Genomic DNA, 18,809 nt, shown 5'->3' on the forward strand with positions numbered 1-18,809 from the left:
TGTGTTGGACTGCCGTTTGGCCTCGTCCGCGGTGGAAGGAGCGTACTGTCGCGCGCGTGACTCGGACCTCGGCGTGAGCACCGCTGGCATGCAACGGTCGCGGTTAGGCGACGGAAGCTTCGAGTGGCGAGATGACAAAGCGCGTGGCGCAGTGGGCACCGGGTCGCCGGGCAACCAAAAAGCGCAGACGTGAAAAACGTGGCCAATCCTGAGGCCACGCGCGCTCGGTGGATTGGGTTCCACGGTCTCCACTGGCCACCAGTCACAAAAAAATCAAAAAGCCGGTCGGTTGAAAAGCCGGCCGGCGTTCTGATTCCTTCTTCGCGTCTCAAGCTGTCGACAAGGTGCCGAGGTCTCGACTCGCAGTTTGAGAGGGGCGCGCGGCGCTGCTGGCTGGGGAGGGAGGGAGGGTTGGGGACGAGATATGATCGCCCTTCTCGCGCGGGTCGCCGTGATCCTGTGCGTCGCCACCCCACGCGCCGCCGCAACGGAGACGTGGGAGCAGCGGCTCAGGCGCGAGAGCATCAAGGTGGACGGCGACGAGGTCACCACGATGAGCGTCGAGGCGCTTCAGGCGCACATCGCGCGTCACGCGCTGGACCAGGAACCGCGGGAGATGTCGGGACCGTGGGTCGACGATCCCGCGGCGAACGACGAGGACGCGAAGATGATGCTGGACGTGGACGACGCGGCGACAACGACGTCCTCGCGCGGCCCAGCGCCCGTCCCGGCGTCGAGATGCGCCCCGCCCGGCGCCAACCAACTCGTCAAGCGCGGTTGGCAGTACAACGCCTGGAAGTATTATCCCGCGCCGATCGACGTCGCGACCGCGCCCGTGTATTACAGCGTCGGCGTCGGACGCGACCTTACGTTCGACGCGGCGCTGCTGAGGGCGCATCCCAACCTGGAGGCGCACGCCTTCGACAACACCCCGGTGGCTTCGCAGTTCGTCAAGGCGCTGGGGCGAGCGGGCGGCGTGCCGACGCGGTGGCGCTGGCACGAGCTGCTCCTCAGTAGTAGGGACCTGCGGGAGATCGAGGTGGCGCTGCCCAAGGGCAGGAGCGACTCCTTCACGCCCGCGTCCACAGACGGCGTCTACCACGACCTCGGCGGGAAGGGCGGGCAAACGCGGCGGGTCATCGGCGTCAACGAACGAGCCGACGGGCGCGCCAAAAAACTCCCAGCCCGGCCGCTGTGGCGCGTGATGGAGACTCTGTCGCACGCGTACGTGGACGTGCTGAAGGTGGACGTCGAGGGCGCGGAGTTCGACGTCGTGGACGCGTGGGAGGCGTACTACGGCGACCGCGGTCCGCCCGCGTGTCAGCTGCTGTTCGAGTGGCACGAGCGATTCTACCCCAACGGGGGGGGACACGCTTCGGCGGACAAAAAAAGTCAGACGACGAGCGGACGAGGGCTTCGCGAGGGCGCGGAGGCTGCGCTCAGCCGCATGGGGTTCAAAAAGGTGGACTGCGACGGGTCGGAGTGCGTGTACTGGAACTGCAACCGCTGCCCGTCGCTGGAGAACTAGTAGACTAGAGCTAATCTTATTACTCTGTTATGATAGTCTAGGATCGGTAGCAGAGCTAACGCGTGTTGACCTTGTTCACGGCTGCGCGAAAGTCGTCGTACGTCGCGAACCCCCGCGGGCGCATGACCTCATTCCACTTACCGTCGATGCGACGCCTCAGTGCCTCGCTCATACCGATCACCCCGCCTCCCACGCATCCCCCGCCGTGACGGACCTTGCCCACCCCGCCGCCGCGCCAGTCGCTCTCGGGGATGCCGCACCGGGCCCACATCTTACGCCGGACGAAGTGGTCGTCGAACGAGGTCGCGTTCGCGCGCATAAACTCGAAGGATGACGCGTGGACGACGCGATCGATCTCGCGCGGCGTCATGTCGTGAAACCCCATGAACGACGCGATGGCGCGGACGCACCGCGGCAGGTCCTCCTTGAGGTCCTCGAAACAGATCATCATAATCTTCTCGCCTTTTCCCTCGCCTTTTCCCTCGTCCCCGTCGCGCGCGTCCAGGTACCCGAGGAAGTGCTGCCAGCAGTGCCCGCTGTGGCTCGCGCCGGCGAAGATGGCGTCCGCGAACTCCTCCGGCGCGATCGCCCCGGGTTCGATGCCCATGTACGCCGGCAGGAAGTTGTAGAAGGAGTAGAAGACGTCGACGGGGTTCCTCACGACGCACAGGTACTTGGCACCCTTGGCGACGTCTTCCCACCGCTCGTGAGACTTGAACACCCGCGGGTCGCACACGTGGTCCGCGTCCAGGTCCTGGTCGCAGTCCAACGTGAGGATGTCCCACGGCACCACCTGCGTGATCTCGCCGAACGCCATCGCGTCCATCGACGGGTCGTCCCTGCCGGCGCGGACGCATCGTATCTGGTGGCAGATCTGCGTCGTCCACGTGGTGCCGCACTTGGGATACGTGACGACGAACACGTCGGTGGGCCTCGGGACGAACCCTCGGCCGTTCGCGACGGACGATTCGCTGTGCATCAAGCCGTTGCGGTGTCGCATGAGCTCCAGCGGTGTCATCGCGGCCTCGTCGACGCCTCCCATCGCGCGCGCGTGCGTCGGGGCGGATCGATGAATGAACGAGTCGAGTCCGGATTGACGGTTGTTAGTACCGTAAACGATGCTTCTGGAGACGCAGCCTTTCAGGGGACGCGCGCGCGGAGGAGGAAGCGCGGGGGCGGGAACTCGGCGGGCGGCGTCGGATGCGGCCCGCGCCGCGGGGCGATCGCTTGCACCTCTGGCGCGTCGCCGAGGTCGCGGCGTCGCTGCAGGCGGCGGTGGAGCCGTCGTTCGGTCCGAGATATACCGACGAGGACGACGACGACGCTGGGTTGGGTCGGAAGGGATGGAGCGGGGCGGACGCGCTCGAGTCGACGCGCTCGGCGCATCCCGCGGCCGCCCTGATCGCTCGCGTCGTGCGACAGCACGCGGACAAGTGCGGCGACGGTTCGCGCGCCATGGTCGGCGCGATCGCCGCGGGCCTAAGGCGCGCGGCGGAGGCGTGCGGCGATGGCCCTCCCGACGGGCCCGTCGCGCGCGAGAGGCGCGCGCGGTTGGTGAACGCGCTCGTCCGCCTCTCGCGCGGCGACGCCGCCGCGGTGCTCTTCGAGACGCTGACGCGCGTTGCCGTCGTGGTTCCCGTGCCCCGCCACGGCCGATGGGCGCGGCGGCGAAGCGGCGATGCCGGCGCGGCCGACGACGACGGTGGCACGCGATGGTGGCATCGCGACGACGCCTTTCGAGCGGCGGCGAGGTCAGTCGCCGGGACGGTCATAGCCGGCGCCGTGGCGTCGCGCGAAACGCGCGCGCGACTCGCCTCCGTCGTCGCGTCCCTCGTCACCAACACCCTGCGCGCCGCATCCGAGGATGACGGGGCATTCGAAGACGACGATGACACGGCTGGCGGCGACACGGATCACGCGGCTTTCGTCCATCGAACGCTTCGGGCGCTCGCGTCGGACCCTCCCCTCGTGCTCGCGCCTGGAGATGGACACCACCCGCGGGCAGGCCAATCCCGCTCGTGCGTCGTGGAGGGCGTGCTGGTGCGTCGTAACGGTCGTAACGGTCGTCGTGCTCGCGTCCCGGGTGTCGACGGCGAGTGCGGCGTCGTCGTCATGTATCGAACCGCGCCGACCGACGAACTCGACGACCGTTACGACCGTTACGACGCACCCACGCGTGTTGAACTCGCGTGTTCCGAGACGAGGCTGGCGGGGTGGCGACGGGAGTCCGCGGCGCAACGCGCGGGTGTGTTGGCGCGGCGTCGCGTCCGGCTGGTGTTTTGCACGGAGGAGGCGGGGGACGACGCGGTCGATTCATTTGCCGAAAACGGGATCGAAATTGTACAGGGCGTGTCCGAACTCGACGCTCTACGCGTCTGTCGCGTCCTGCGCGTCCTCCCGTGCACCTCCTCGCTCCCGAACGCGCTCGAGACGTGCGACGTCGGCATCGTGGACGGGCTCTCGGCGCAGCGCATCGGCGGCGACGCGTTTGCGTACCTTCGAACCGATCGAGCGTTTACCGGGATAATTCACGGGGTTGATTTTGTTCAAGCGAGGGCGGCGAGGAACTTGGTGGCCCGCGCGCTCGCCGCGGTGGCGACGGCGTCGGTGCCGTCCGTGCACCCCGTCGCGGAGCTCGCGGGGGAGGAGGGGCGGGCGGGTGCCGAGGGGGGTGCCGAGGGTGCCGACGGGGTGCCGAGGGGTGGGTCGCTGACGCTGGTTCCCGGCGCGGGGGCGGCGGACTCGTGCGTCGTCGCCGCGGTGAAGGAGCGGCTCGACGAATTACGAGCGGGGAACATGTTGCGGACTCGGGACAAAGACGGGGACGGGGGTTTTCTCCCTCCAGCCGACGCGGCGGCGACGACGGCGGCGTGGGAGGTGCTGCTCGCGACGGCGCGCGCGTGTCCGGCGATGTTGGCGTCGTCGGCGTGCGATCGACGCGCGCGACGGTACCGCGACGAGGACGGCGGCGGCGGCTGCGACGACGACGACGACGACGACGCCGCCGCGTCGATCGTCGTCCGAACGTGGCCGCCGGTCGACGACAGACAACGTTCGGACGTCGCGGCGATTCCTGTCCCAAGTTTTCGCGATCATTCCGGCTCTCGGTCGGTGAAGACCCGTTCCTTCTCCGCCGCGCGTCTGGTCGCGACCCTGCACGCCGTGAACGCGTCCGCGATGCGATCCACCGACCGACGGGTACCCTGCGTCGGCCTGCTCGTTCCAGGCGCGTCGTGCGAGGCGTTCGTGCCGGGCACCGCGTCGGCGATGTTCGACGAGCCGCCCATCCCCGACGCGCTCGTTCGCGCGATAGAGACGGGGGAACGGCGGTACACGGAAAGTACACAGCTGGCGGACCCGGGGAAGGCGTCGACGTTCGAGGCGTTGGCGGGAAAGTACGCGGCGTTGATCGGCGCGCTGGACGTCGTGACGGCGCTGGCGAGGATAGACGCGGTTCTCCCCGTCACGCGGGGCGTCTCCGTCGCGGCGTTTTCGAGAACCTTTGGAGCGCGTCGACTTCGCGGTTCGAGCTTCGAGGGTGCCGAGGGTGCCGAGGGTGCCGACTCCGACGGGGACGGGGCGTCGTCGTACGCGGAGGATGGCGACGATACCGACTTTGACGACGATTGACGGTCGTTCGCGTCCTCGTTGGATTTGCTAATATGACGCTTAGCTACTAGCTCCACTCCGCGGGATCGAATTCGCCCGACTTACCGGCTGTAGGGGCCCTTACCCCCGCGCGGCGCGTCCATGACCGAGGGATCCACGAACGGCGACAGCGCCTTCTCGAACCACAGCCTCTTTCCGTTGTTGAACCTCGGGTCGAACTCGCTGATCACCGGCAGGACTTCCCACCCGAGCGAGATTCGCAGAGCCTCCGCCAGGTCCCTCGCGGCGTTTTTGTTAAATCGCACCCCGTCCACGTAGCTCAGCGACCATCGGCCGTTCGTGGGGGCGTCCCTCGACGCCACCCTCACGTTCACCACCTCGTCATCGTCCCAAAACAGCAACTCCACGTCGAACGTCCCGAGATCCCCGCCAGCCGTGTCGACGTCGCCGCGAGCCACAGCTGTGTCGACGTCGCCGCCAGCTGTGTCGCCACCCGCGACGAGCCTCACGTACCCGGCGGCTTCGTCGTACGCGGCGACCCTGACGGCGGTCGCCGAGATCGAACCCGCGCCCGCGTCGTCCGCGCCGAACACCTTACCGACCAGACCAACCCCCATCCCGCCGCCGCCGCGCGATGGCGCGCCGCGTATGGGCGGCTTGGGCGGAAGCGAGTCGCGGCCCCCACCCCTGATGAAGGCACCCGTTGCGCCGACGATGAACTCGGCCACCTCGCGCTTATCGCGGCCGTAGACGTCGATGGAGGCGCCGGCGTCGGCGCCGGGCGAGGCTTCGCCCGCGATTCTTCCCGTCTCCGCGCCGGTGGCGACGGCGACGAGCCTCCTCATCGCGGTCGCGCGGTCTCCGGGGTAGGCCCACGGCGCCGTGAAGTGGTACTCATCGTCGTCCTGAGACGACACGCACGCCTCGGTCTCCGGGGGACAGCTGTTCAGGAGGTCGTTGACGACGCCGACGCATTCCGGGCAGTCGCCCACGATCGGCTCGCTCGTCGACGCGATGGCGGATGGGTCGCGGACGTCGCCGACGGACGCCGCCGCCAGGACGATGGAGGCGAGCGCGACGCGCCTGGAGGGTTGTTGGGACGTTTGGGACGCGACGGCGGTGACGTCCGAGATCCTATCGCCGCCCGACGCGGCCGCCGGGGTGCTCCGCGCGGCGCGTTTCGCGGTGCGACGTCGCGATACGATCCGCACGGGATCGACGCCGAGCCCCGAGCGCTCCAGCGACGCGCCGATGGTCGACATCCTCGCCCTGAAGTGTTGGAGGGGGCGCGAGATCTTGCCAATATATTCCGACGCTGATCTCACAGCTGTGCAAAGCAGGCGACTGGAGCTGCCCCGATTTTAAACGAGGCGGGTGACAGCCCCTCCGCCGGGAGCACATCGCGTCGCGCCCGGGAGGGGGGGGTTGCCGGGCGACGGCGAGGGTTCGGGTCGGGCCGCTATGTGGGACCTCGAAGGCGACGACGTCGTCCCGGAGAGCCCGCGGATGCGCGCGTGCCGCGGAGGGTTGGATCTCGGGCGGTCCGAGGTGCCGTCGACGAAGCGCTCGCCGGCCGGTCGCCATCGCCCGCTCAGGGACGTGACCAACGCGACGCACGAGCCCGATGACGTCGTCGCCGAGTCCACGGATGAGGACGACGACGAGGACGGCGATCATCGCGGCGGCGTGGGCGTCGTGATGGGAGCGGCGATGGACGCGCGGCGCCTGGCACGACAGCGGCGAGAGGGCGATGTCACCGTCGTCGACGACGAGGTGGTCATCGTGCACGAGACGATGCTCGCGGACCACGACGCCGACGCGACCGCGGAAGACGATCCGCTGGCACGGTTCGCCGCCGCCCCGATTCCCACGGAGGACGACCCCGGACCCGCCACCGCGGCCCCGACGAGGCGTCAGAATAATCTTCGCCTTCGTCCAAACGCGAAGAAGAGGCTCGCGGCGGCGGCGGCGCGACGTCGCTTCGCGTCCGACGATTCGAACGACGACGATTCGTGCGACGACGACGTCCGCGATCGCGCCCCTCCGCCGTCGAACGGCGACCCTCCCCCTCGCGCCGAGGACTTCGACGCGGGCGGCGGCGACGATGACGACGACGCGAGGTTCGAGGTTGACGACGCGCCGGTGTCGGAGCACAGCGACGGGAGCCAGGAGCGGACCGCCGGGGTCAAGGGCCTCCGGATGACCGAGCTGCTCGGTGACGGGTACGGGAAGGGCATGCGGCGGCGGCGAGGCGAGGGCGGGGCGAGGTTGACCGTCGCGGACCTCATCGCGGCGCGACGCGGGAGGAAGCCGTTGCTCGACCCTCCCAGCAGCGACGAAGAGGAGGAGGAGGAGGATGCCAGGAAGGGGGATGCCAGGGAGGAGGATGCCAGGAAGGAGGATGCCAGGGAGGAGGATGCCAAGGAAGGGAATGTCAGGGAGGATGTCAGGGGGGATGACGACGACGGGGAGGAGGACGATTGCGACGCGTATGACGACGACGAATTTTCCGCGTTTTCGAGGCCGCCCATGGACCAGGAGGCGGACATCCGCGCCGACGACGGTCGCGTCTTCGCCGAGGAGTTGCTCGCCGCGGCGCGGCCGAGGGCGGAGCCCCGGGACGCCGCGAGCCACCGGCGGCGCCGGCGGCGACAGGGACGCCTGGACGCGTTCCTGTCCATGAACGACGACAATAAGGAGGAGGAGGAGGAGGATGGGGAGGATGGGAAAGATGCGGCCGCGAGGCGAACAAGACCGGCGCGCGACGCGGCGACGAACTCGTCCGCTCCGTCGACGCGCACCGCCGTGCACGATGCGGATGAACCCGCGCGACCCGCGCCCGCGCCCCGGCGCTTCCCGCACACCCTCGACTCGGGATCCATGATCAACGCCGACGAGTTTAACGACGCGGGAACAACCGCGGACGGGGAGAGGACGCTTCGAGTCGCGTGCGCCCTGTTCAAGGCGGGACGTCGCGCCGACGGGACCGCGACGCCCGCACCCACCCGCGCGGAATCGATCGAGTGGCGACGCGCGGTGTCGTTTTATACGAGCGGCGACGGTTCATCTTCTGTCTTTACGGGCGGCGACGCGACGAAATCGAAAGGCGCGTTTTGGCGCGCGCTTCGGCGAATCGTCGCGGACGCGTTCGACGACGACGAGCGGACGGGCGAGCGTCACGACCTAGACGAGCGTTACGACCCGGCGGCGGCGGCTGACGCGGAACGGGGCGGGGATCCATCGATCGCGTGCCAAGGCGACCGACTCTTCGAATCCCCCGCCGCCGCGCAGGCGCGGCGGGGCGAGCTCGGGTGGGAGCTCCTCTTTCGCGCCGCCGCGACGTGGCGCGCGGCGGGTCTCGAGACGGCGGATGGGGATGACGCCAACGGGGAGGACGCGTGGTCCAAACACGCGTGGGACCTGGTCTCGGATGTACTCGCGCGATCTCCTCTTCCCACGCCGTTTGGTTCGTCGCGCGCGGAGCCCGAGGGGATCGAAAAGGGAGCGAGGCTTCGAGAATGGCGACATCGGACGGCGGCGGGTTCAGGTCCCCGGGGGGAATCGATCCGTCCGTTGGACGACGGTGGATTCGATCCGAGGGCGTACGCCGCCGCCGTCGCCGACCGCGTCGCGACGCTCGTACGGGAGTGGCCCTACTGTCGGGGCGGCTCGAGTTCGCCGGTTTGGGAGCTGTGGCGGCGTCTCTTCGTCTCCTCAGGAGGCGTTTCAGCCGTTACGACGACGTCGAAGGAACCGCGGATCGACCCGGCGGGCGCCACGTGGCCGTTGCCTTCGCGGACAGACGACGGGATCGCGCGGGCGGCGGTGTCGACGCGCGGCGGGATCGATCGCGCGATCACGACGACGTGCGCGTGTTGCGACCTGGCGACGCCGGATAACGCGCTACGCACGGCCGACGAGTTAGGTTCAGGTTCACGCGGACCTGGTGCGTGGCTCGTCCCGTCGAATGGCGCGTGCGCTCGAGCTACGCGAGCGCTCGCGTCGCACCTCGCCAAGGCTCCCGAGGCGAAGGACCTCAAGAGGGACCTCGGGCGCGCGCTCCAGTCCGCCTCGCTGCTCCACGCGGTCAAGGAGCACCGCGGTAAAACGTCTATGCACTCTCTCGCTGCCGAGGGTGGGTGTGTTGGCGCGGGTTCTCGGAGGGTTGTCGGAGGAGGAGGAGGAGGGTTGTTTCGAGCGGCGGGGGGCGCTTCGCTGCGGCTCACCCCGCTCGCCGCCGACCTCAGGCACAGGGCCGCGACGCACGTGCTCCTCTTCGCCGCGTGCCTCGACGCGGGCGCGATCGACCAGGCGGGCGTGTGCCTCCGCCAGCTGTGCGCGCCCTTATCCTGCTCGAACAAGGGTTCGAACTGCGCGCTGCCGGCGGCGTCGGCGGACCCGGCCGCTCGAGCCGTCGCCGTCAGAGCCGTCGGGTGCGCGGCGGACGCGTGGATCCAACGCGGCTCGTCGTTGAACGAGGCGGTTCTCCAAAAAAACGGTCAGAAAACGCACCTGGGGCGGCTCGCCAGGGAGGGCGAGGCGGCGCTCGCGGCGCTCGCCGCCGAGGCTGTTCGCGCGCGGGAGGACGCCGCCGACCGCCGCCGTTCTTCTTCGTCCTCCCTCGAGGATGGCGAAGGCGTCGCGGCGGCGCACGGGGCGGTGGTGGCGGAGGCAGCGGAGGCGGCGGCGTGGATGCACGCGGCGCTGGTATCGTGCGGCGCGTGCCAGAGGGGCGCCGCCGCCGCGCAGGCGCGCTTCTGCGAGCCGGAGCTGTTTCGCGCCGTGGGGGCCGGCGTCGAGTCCTCCAAAGGAAACGACGACGCCCGGGTGGACGACGAGCGATATTCGGCTGGGTGTTGGCGGTCCCGGCTCTTCGCGCAGCGCGCCCTCGCGGCGCTCCTCGCGCCGGGCCCGCCCCACCTCGCGACGACGTGCGCGACCCGGGGCGTACACGAGACGCTCGGCGACGCCCTGGCGCTGTGGGCGCTCGGCGCGGGGTCGGATGCGCGAGCCGGCGGATCCGGCGCGCTCGCGTCGGCGCTTTTTTCTCACCCCGCGGCGATGGAGCTGGCGGAGGGCGCGCCGCCGTCAGGGCCGGGCGCCGCGCGCGTGCTCAGGCTCAGGCGGGCGATCGGCGACGCGGCCGGTGGACTTTGGGAAGGCGACGATCATCCGACGCGACGCGCGCTTCGCGGCGCAACCGGGGCGGGGTTCGACCTGCTCAATCCGACGGGTTCGCAGCTGGATGCTTTTTTCCGCTCGGCGCCGGGTAGCTTGGCGAGCCGCGAGGAGGGCGAGTTTCGGGTGAGCGCCGGCGCGCTGGTGTCTAGGCAGATGCGCGCGTACGGCGTCGGGGCGTGGGGGTGCGCGATGGCGTGCGCGGCGAGGCTGCCGCGCGCGGCGCGTGTCTCGCACGACGAGCTCTCCTCGGTTGGTGGATTTGCGGCAACGAACGGCGGAGTCGGCGCGGACCTTCGCGCCGCGAGGCACGCGTTGGCGTCCTGCGCGGCCGGGACGGTGCGATGGCTCGTTGACCTCATCGCGCGACTCCCCGTGGGCGAGATCCCGGGTTCGATACCCCGCGGGGTCGAGAGGATCGTCGCGGAGGAACCCGTGCTCGCCGCGACGGCGCCGCATCCGTGCCCGGCGAGATCCCCCGCGTGGGGGGGTTGGACCGTTACGACCGTTACGAACGTTACGACCGCCGCCGCCGCCTCCGACTCGCTCGGCGCGCGGGTCGCCGCGCTGCTCCACCGCGACGGGGGCCCGCGGGGGTCGACGTGCGCGGCGATTGTCGCCGCCACCGCCAAGCGCTTCGCCGTCGTCCGCGACGCCTCCGTCGACAACCCCACGCGCGGCTCCCCCGCATCCGCCGTCGTCACGCCCTCCGGCACCCGGGATTTCGCCGCCGCCACCGCGGGACTCATCGAGGGGGTCCTCGACGACGACGACGGCGGCGCCGTCGCGCATCTCGCCGCGGCGCTCGTCGAGCCGGACGTCCCAGCGCTCGCCGCGCAATTTTTCGCCTCTGAGCTCCTCCCGCGATTCCTCGCGCGCGAGCTCCGGGGCACGTCGCAGCGACGGTGCGCACGAATCTGGCTCACCGCCATCGCGCTCCTCGAGCGGCTCGCGCGGGAGCCCGAGCCCGATCCCGATCCCGATCCCGATCGAGGCGGCGTCTCGCCTCTTGGTGTTTGCGCCGTCCTGAACGACGTCCTGCCCGCGGCGGCGACGGCGATGCTCGAGCTCGTGGTGAGCTCGTGCGGGGACGGGCTCGACCATCAGGCGACGGCGGCGGCGGCGGCGCTGTTCGAGTACGTGGGCGCGAGGCTCGAAGAGGCGGCGGCCCGGGACGACGTGATTGGTCGAGGCGTCACGACCCCGGCTCCGGTTCCGTCGGTAGCCGCGTCGGTGGTAGCCGCGGGCGAGGACGGCGGAGAATCGAGACGAAAGAAGAGGCGGCGGATGATGGATACTTCGGGGCCGGTGGGGCGACGGAGGCCGGCGCCGGCGGCGACGGCGGTTGGATACTTCCCGTTTCCGGGGGCGGCGGCGGCGGCGTCCTATTTCCCGTTCCCGGGAGCCCCCGCGGTTACCCCGGCGGAGAAGCAGGAGGAAGACGACGAGGACGACGAGGACGACGAGGACGTTGAAGACCATGAGGACGAAGTGAGCGTGCAGGAGAGGGCCCGCGCGGACGCCCAGGCTCTCCGCTGGCGCCTCCAATCGACCAAGCGCCGCCGCGCCGACGAAGTCGCCTGCGCCTTCGCCGCCTCGGGTGCCGCCTCGGGTCCGTGCACGAGCGACGCGTTCAAACTCCTCGCGTCGTGCGTCTCGTGCGCCACGGCCGTCGTGTGCGTCGTCGCCCTCGCCGCGCCCGTCACGGATTCCCCGACCGGCGGCGGCGGGGCGTTCCGACACATGTCCGGCGCCACCGAGCGAGCGCGGGAAATTTCCCGGCACAGGCTACAATTGCAACGCGAGTTGAAGCGGTGCCGAGGGGAAGTCGAGGCGCACGCGACGGAGCTGACGCGGCGGAGGTTCGGGTGCGGGCTTCGCTCGGCGCCCAACCCGCCGGTTGGGTCGTACGGGCGGGGAGCGGCGGCGGGCGGGGAGATCTTCTGGGGCGCCGAGGGGCCGGTTCCGAGGGGGGCGCATCGCGTGAACGAGCTCTGGTCCGAGCCCCGATCGCGACTGGCGTTCGCGTCGGACGCGGCGTGTTCGCTGCTCGCGAGGGCGTCGCGCGTCTGTTCGGGTGTCGGGGCGGGCGTTGGGGCGGGTGTTGGGGCGTCGTCAGGCGGGTCGGAACGGCGGGGGTTCGAACGGGCGACGCGCGATCTACTCGTCGCCAAGGCTGGCGCGTTGGCGAGCGCGGCGGCGTTGCTCGCCGAGCCGGAGGCGTCGACGGCGGCGGGGTCGAAGCGCGTTCCCGCGCTGGTCGACGCGCTCGGGAGGTGCGGCGTCGGCGGCGGTTCGGGCTTACGGGAGAGGCTGCCACCTCGCGCGGCGTCGTCCGGGGCGAACGGCGGGTTCGGCGGGGTGGGGGGGCGGGCTTCCTCCCTCCGCGGCGGGGGTGTCTCGTCGGTTCGACCCGAGACGCGCCCTCGCGGGGCTGGAGGGTCCGGGGTTGCGTTCCGGCCGTTCGGGTCACGCGGCGGCGGCGCGAGACGGCACTGACGGGGACGTGGTAGTCATCGTTCGTTCGCCGCGTTAAAAGAATAGACTAGAATGTTCGAGAAGTGTTCGAGAATGTCACCACGGCATCTCCTCGCCTTCCCAGCTGAGGAACTTGCCGCTGTCCTCTGGTTTGAGGTTGGCCACGACGTCGATCATTCCCCGCACCACCTGCTCGGGCTCCAGCGGCGGCTTCACCGTCCCGCCTCGGCTGCCCATGTCCGTGTTCACCCACCCCGGGTCGATGCTGACGACTTTCATCGCCTTGTCCGGCGCGCGCGCCCTGAGCTCCGCGGCGCAGCACGCGGTGGTCATGTTCAGCGCAGCCTTGGTGGAGCGATAGATGACGTCCTGGGTGAGCGTGTTGAAACCGCCGTTCGCCACCCGCCCGATGCTCCCGAGGCCGCTGGAGACGTTCACGATGGTGGCGTCGTCCGCGAGGTGAGGGAGCACCGTCTCCACCACCCGCACGGCGCCCATGACGTTCGTGTCGAACGACGTTCGCCACGCGTCGTAGTCGACGGTGCCCAACGAGCAGTCCCTGCCGAGCGCCACTCCGGCGTTGTTGAACACGATGTCGATCTTCTGCGCGACGCCGTCCATCTCCTTGATGCGATCGAGGTCCTGGAGGTGCTCGTGCAGGTCTCCGAACGATCCGGGATCGGTCACGTCCAGCGGGACGAGCTCGTAGGAGACGTAGTCGACGGTGAAGCATCGCAGGAGGTCCATCGATTTGTCCGGATCTCGCGCGCACGCGATGACGTGACCGCCGCGGCCGTAGTTGCCGCGCCCGACCCTCAGCAGGTACTGCTTGACCAGCTCGAGCCCGATGCCCCGGCTGGCGCCGGTGATGAGCACGCAGAGCGTCTTATCGCGCTTCTCCGCCACGACCATCGAGGATGGTGGATGCCGCGCGAGTGGATATTGGCGCGACTTTAGTACGACGTTTGGGACATTTGGCGGGACCAACGTGGACATCCGATTTTACTTTCAAAACCACGGTCAATTTTGAAAGCAGTCATGTGTTAAATTGCATTTTGTCTATCAAATCACCGATCAAGCCAAAACGACATCAGACGGAGAGGGGTCTGCGCAGAAGCTGGGGGAGATCTCGGAAAAATTGGCGCGCCAGAGCCAGACCGTGTGCCAGCGAGGCAAAGTGCCTTTTGAAAACCGGTTCCGGGGGCGGGGCGATCTTACACGCGGCGCACACGCGGTGCATCCCACCGCACGCGCGTCGCACGATATGCACGGTATCGCGACCGTCCCACGGCCGGCGCCGGCGCCGGCGCGTCACCGGCGCCGGCGCGTCGACCGGGCTTCGGCGCGCGCCAGAGCGACGGCGCCGGGGGGGCCCCTCGGGGGCGACGGTGAAAATATCTCCGAGTTCAAGACTCCCTTTTTCAACGACCGCGGCCCCTCGACGCCGATGCCCACGTCCGATCAGGTGCGGCTGTTCTGCCTCGACCGCGACGGCGTGATAAACAAGGACGTCGGCGTGCCCGGCGTCGTCGACGTGGACGACTTCGAGCTCCTCCCCGAGGCGGCGCGCGCGATCCGGTCCCTCAACGACGCGGGCGTGAGCGTGTGCGTGGTGACCAACCAGACCGCGGTGGGCAAGGGACTGCTTCCCGAGTCCACGTTGAACGAGGTCATCCACCCGGCGATGCGCCGAATGCTCCACGACGAGGCCGGCGCGTCCATCGGGTCCATCTTCTACGCCATCAAGCCGAGGGACGTGCCGTGCGATCGTCGCAAGCCCGCGCCCGGGATGCTCGTCGAGGCGATGAACGAGCACGGCTGCATGGACGTCTACTACGGGTGCATCATGGTCGGCGATACCGTGACGGACATGCAGGCCGCCGCGAGGGCGGGCGCGAGACGCGCGCTGGTGTGCACGGGGCACGGGGAGGCCATGGGCGCGGCGCTGGCGGCACGGAACGTGGAGCTCCCGTGCAGGATATCGATGCGTTGCGACGACCCGACGATGTCTTTTCCAGACGAGTGCTTCCCGATGGACGTCTACGCGTCGCTGGGGCACTGCGTGGACTGCGTGCTCGCGGAATCGTCGTACCAGTGGAGCGCGAGGGCCGTGTACGACAGTCTGACGCAGTGAGACATGCGTCGTCTTTAGTCCTCACCTGGGAAGTTAGTACGCGTTGTTTTTGTAACGATTTGTTGTAGCTGGTGATGTTCAACTATAGCAACACTAACGTAGCGCTGTTCCCTAGTAGAAAGCAAACTCACGCCTCCTCCTCCTCCTCGGAGGGCTTGCCCTTGAGCCAGGTGGCGAAACCGTCGAAGAGCTCGCCCTCGTAGTTGGACTCCTTCTTCATGCCCTCGTAGAACGCCTGGCCAACCTTGGATCGCGCGCCCGCAGTCTTCTTCGCCTTGGCGGCGGAGGATGCAGCCTCCGCCTTGGCGCGCATCTCCGCGGCAACCTTGGCGTAGGGGTTGAGCCTCTCCATGGCGGACTTGTTCTTGAGGGGGTTCCTCTTGAGCGGCGCGTGCGCGCGAGTCTTGCCCTCCTTGGGCGCGTTGATGGCGGACTGAATCTCGTCGCTGTTGATGACGCGGGAGAGGTCGGGCATCGCCATGATGTTCGCGGGGGGCTTCCAGCCCTTCTTGGCGCTCGACTTGACCGCGGAGGTTCCGTAGATGGAGTCGAGCTTCTCGAAGGCGGACTTGGTCCAGATGATGAACCTGCCGACGTGACCGCCGGGCGCGAGGGTGAGGAGCCCGAGGCGGTCCACGGAGCACAGCTCCACGCCCGGGATGTTCCTCATCGCCTTGGTGATGCCCGAGTCGTTGGCGTAGACGACGAGCGGGCCCTTGCGCTGGACGTAGCGGCGGTTCCTCATCTTACCCTTACCGGAGCGAAGGTTGCGGGACGCCTTGACCTTCTCGACGTCGGCGTAGGCGCCAACCTCCTGGAGGAGCTTCACCGCCTTGGCCGTCTTGGTGATGGCCTCGGAGGAGTCGTCCAGGACGAGGGGCACCTCGGGGACGGACTCGACGTGGTGGCCGCGAGCCATGAGGAGGGAGGGGACCGCGGAGGCGGCGAGCGCGGAGCAGACGGCGTAGCGCTTCTGCTTGAGGTTCACGCGCCTGTGCCACCTGCGCCAGGTCTGGGGAGCGAGGGGGGAGGTATTGGGGGGGGGGCGGGAGGGTCAGATTGGATTTCAGCAACCCTAAAAAACCTGCGGAGAATAAATAGCGGGATCGCGCGGGTCGCGGCGGCGAGCGCGTGATGGTGGACGCGAGCGGTCACGCGGTCAGCGGATGCGACGGACGATGCATCCGCGATATCCTCGAACCGGGTCCGCGTCCGTTCGCGCCGCGGACCGCCTCTGATGTTCCGGACGCGGGCCCTCGGAGGGTGCGTCGCGCCCGAAAAACCCTAACGCGATGGGCAAAGGCGCACCTTGGTGGGGGCGAACATGCGACCGCCGCGGCACATGTTTCCGAACGCACCCTGGCCCGCGCGGTGGGTACCACCACCGGGGACACGAGGAATGCGGGAGACGGCGCGACCGGTACCCCAGGACTCGGCGGCGGTCTGGTGACCGGCGCGCTTGTTCACGGCGTACGCCTGGCGGTTGTTCTTGTTGAGGCCGGTGTGAACGGCGTTCACGATGTCCGGACGGATGGGGGAGAGGAAGACCTCGGGGAGCTGCACGGTGTCAGCAGAGCCCTGCACCGCGACGGTGGGGAGAGCAGCAGGCATGTTGCTTGTTAATCCGGGGGTCGAGACGCGCTCCGGGCTACTTGAAGAGGGCGAGCCGACCCATCATCTCCGGCTTTTAGCAGCAGTCCGCTTTTCCAACAGCGAACGAAAAGGCGACGAAAATCGGAGAAGACAAAAGAAGAACTTCGCCAGACTGCCGCTCGTGTCCTCTTAACCGCGAACTCGTTAAATGCGTTCATTTTCTGACCGCGTCGCCAGTGGCGACGGGAAGGAACGAGGAAATCGAACGACCGCGACTTCGACTCGCCCACCAGATCGTGCCGTCCAGCCTCTCCCCACTTCGCCACCTCGACCCGCACGCGCCCGCATCGACATGGACGTCGACGCCTTCGTCGCGGCGAGCGACGCGTACCCGATCCCGACGTCCCCCGACGGCGCGCCCATCCGGTTCTCCTACGGCACCGCCGGCTTCCGCACCCGGGGCGATGTGCTCGCGTCCACCGTGTTCCGCTGCGGAGCGGTCGCGGCGGTGCGATCGGCGGTGACCGGCCGCGCCACCGGCATCGTGGTCACCGCGAGCCACAACCCCGAGCGCGACAACGGCGTCAAGCTGGTCGACTGCGACGGTGGGATGCTCCCGGTGGCGTGGGAGCGGCACGCGGAGGCGCTCGCCAACGCTCCGGGGTGGGACGCGATGCGAGCCGCGATCGCGACGATGCGAACGCCCGCCGAGGCGCACCTCCCGAAGCACGCGCATCCCCCGGCACACGCCGCGGACCCGCCCCCGCCGCACGTCTTCCTCGCGAGGGACACCCGGCCCACCGGCCCGGCGCTCGCGGCGGCGGCCAAAGCCGGCGCGGAGGCCATCGGCGCCTCCGTCACCGACCTCGGGCTCATGACCACCCCGCAGCTCCACTACGTCGTGTACGCGTCGCATCGAGGATGGCCGAGCGCCGAGGCGGATTACTTCGCGAGGCTCGCGCGCGGGTTCCGTCGCATGGTCGCCGGGGGAACGAACGACGACGACGAACGACGGTCCATCGTCGTGGACTGCGCCAACGGCGTGGGCGCCGCGAAGCTCGCCGCCCTCGCGGAAGCCATCGGACAATCATCTTCCGACGGCTGTGTCTTGTCGATGGATCTTCGCAACGTCGCGGGCGAGTCGGGGTCGCTGAACAATTCGGTGGGTGCGGATTACGTCCAGAAGGAGAAACGCGCCCCCGCGCACGGCTCGTTCGAGACGTTGGGACCGTCGCAGCGCTGCGTCAGCGTCGACGGCGACGCCGACAGGCTCGTGTACTTTCGGAAGAAGCCGGACGGCTCGAACGAAAACTCGGTGGAGCTCTTCGACGGCGACAAGATCGCCGCGCTCGTGGCGACGCGCGTCGCGGACCTGCTGAGACGATGCGCCCCCTTGAACGCGTTCGACCACCCGCCCCTGCGCGTGGGCGTCGTGCAGACCGCGTACGCCAACGGCGCGTCCACCGCGTACATAACGAACGTCCTCGGCGTCGAATGCGCGTGCGCCAACACGGGGGTTAAGTTTTTACACCCCGAGGCGGAAAAGTTCGACGTTGGGGTCTACTTCGAGGCGAACGGCCACGGCACCGCGGTGTTCTCCGACGCGACGATCGAACGCATTGACGCCGCGATCGAACGCGTTGACGCCGGGGCGGACGGCGGGGGCCGTTCATCGATCGAACAATGCACCGACGCCGTCGCCGCGCTGCGCGAGCTCAAGGCGATGACGGAAGCCATCAACCCCGCTGTCGGGGATGCGCTGTCGGGGATACTGGTCGTCGAGGCGGTGCTCCTCGCCAAGGGATGGGGCCTCACCGAATGGGGCAACATGTACGCGGACCTTCCCTCGAGGCAGGTGAAGGTGACGGTGTTGGACCGGAGCGTCATCTCCGTCACGAACGCGGAGCGAGTGGCGGTGACGCCCGCCGGGATGCAGGCGGCCATCGACCAAGCCGTGGGGAGGCACGGCGCGCACGCCAGGGCGTTCGCGCGGCCCAGCGGGACGGAGGACATCGTGAGGGTGTACGCGGAGGCGGCGACGGAGGCTGGGGCGGCGGAGCTGGCGAGGGAGGTGTGCGGGATCGTTTACGACTTCGCGGGAGGAGTCGGGGACAGGCCGTGAGTCAGGTTTTGTGATGGAGTTTAGGGTTTGATATACACAGAACGAGTCATATGCGAAGCGGTTGGGATTTTGAAATGTGAATTAGACTCGCGGGAAGTGAACCCGATCTGACTCTATCTGACGACTCGTAACGTACTCGGCTCTGTCGACCCACGTGGATTGCATTG

General features: G+C 68.9%; 9 protein-coding genes across 9 annotated transcripts; 5 read left to right on the forward strand and 4 right to left on the reverse strand.

The window, feature by feature from the left end:
- Window positions 1–424: 424 nt before the first annotated feature.
- Window positions 425–1,531, forward strand: MICPUN_64493 (predicted protein; the record flags this gene model as incomplete). The annotated part of the gene is made up of 1 exon (XM_002506335.1): window positions 425–1,531. One exon carries the CDS (start codon window positions 425–427, stop codon window positions 1,526–1,528), a length of 1,104 nt encoding a protein of 367 aa, XP_002506381.1. The 3' UTR covers window positions 1,529–1,531.
- A 52-nt stretch (window positions 1,532–1,583) lies between these two features.
- Window positions 1,584–2,570, reverse strand: MICPUN_104367 (predicted protein; the record flags this gene model as incomplete). Its single annotated transcript, XM_002506515.1, has 1 exon — window positions 1,584–2,570. One exon carries the CDS (start codon window positions 2,568–2,570, stop codon window positions 1,584–1,586), a length of 987 nt encoding a protein of 328 aa, XP_002506561.1.
- Window positions 2,571–2,728: 158 nt separating this feature from the next.
- On the forward strand, window positions 2,729–5,158 carry MICPUN_64495 (predicted protein; the record flags this gene model as incomplete). The annotated part of the gene is made up of 1 exon (XM_002506336.1): window positions 2,729–5,158. One exon carries the CDS (start codon window positions 2,729–2,731, stop codon window positions 5,156–5,158), a length of 2,430 nt encoding a protein of 809 aa, XP_002506382.1.
- Window positions 5,159–5,238: 80 nt separating this feature from the next.
- MICPUN_64496 (predicted protein) lies at window positions 5,239–6,399 on the reverse strand (the record flags this gene model as incomplete). Its single annotated transcript, XM_002506516.1, has 1 exon — window positions 5,239–6,399. The coding sequence occupies one exon, from the start codon at window positions 6,397–6,399 to the stop codon at window positions 5,239–5,241; it is 1,161 nt and encodes a 386-aa protein (XP_002506562.1).
- A 199-nt stretch (window positions 6,400–6,598) lies between these two features.
- On the forward strand, window positions 6,599–12,814 carry MICPUN_64497 (predicted protein; the record flags this gene model as incomplete). Its single annotated transcript, XM_002506337.1, has 1 exon — window positions 6,599–12,814. The coding sequence occupies one exon, from the start codon at window positions 6,599–6,601 to the stop codon at window positions 12,812–12,814; it is 6,216 nt and encodes a 2,071-aa protein (XP_002506383.1).
- Window positions 12,815–12,889: 75 nt separating this feature from the next.
- MICPUN_64498 (predicted protein) lies at window positions 12,890–13,789 on the reverse strand (the record flags this gene model as incomplete). Its single annotated transcript, XM_002506517.1, has 1 exon — window positions 12,890–13,789. One exon carries the CDS (start codon window positions 13,787–13,789, stop codon window positions 12,890–12,892), a length of 900 nt encoding a protein of 299 aa, XP_002506563.1.
- Window positions 13,790–14,023: 234 nt separating this feature from the next.
- On the forward strand, window positions 14,024–15,007 carry MICPUN_109574 (predicted protein). The gene has a single exon (XM_002506338.1). It carries the CDS (start codon window positions 14,241–14,243, stop codon window positions 14,925–14,927), a length of 687 nt encoding a protein of 228 aa, XP_002506384.1. The 5' UTR covers window positions 14,024–14,240; the 3' UTR covers window positions 14,928–15,007.
- Window positions 14,981–16,571, reverse strand: MICPUN_96004 (predicted protein). Its single transcript, XM_002506518.1, has 2 exons — window positions 16,236–16,571; window positions 14,981–15,939 (listed from the first exon to the last, which is right to left on the reverse strand). Exons 1-2 carry the CDS (start codon window positions 16,536–16,538, stop codon window positions 15,055–15,057), a joined length of 1,188 nt encoding a protein of 395 aa, XP_002506564.1. The 5' UTR covers window positions 16,539–16,571; the 3' UTR covers window positions 14,981–15,054.
- A 301-nt stretch (window positions 16,572–16,872) lies between these two features.
- Window positions 16,873–18,642, forward strand: MICPUN_104371 (predicted protein; the record flags this gene model as incomplete). The annotated part of the gene is made up of 1 exon (XM_002506339.1): window positions 16,873–18,642. The coding sequence occupies one exon, from the start codon at window positions 16,873–16,875 to the stop codon at window positions 18,640–18,642; it is 1,770 nt and encodes a 589-aa protein (XP_002506385.1).
- Window positions 18,643–18,809: the final 167 nt, after the last annotated feature.

The sequence above is a fragment of the Micromonas commoda genome, chromosome 15, assembly GCF_000090985.2.
Source record: "Micromonas commoda chromosome 15, complete sequence".
NCBI lineage: Eukaryota > Viridiplantae > Chlorophyta > Mamiellophyceae > Mamiellales > Mamiellaceae > Micromonas > Micromonas commoda.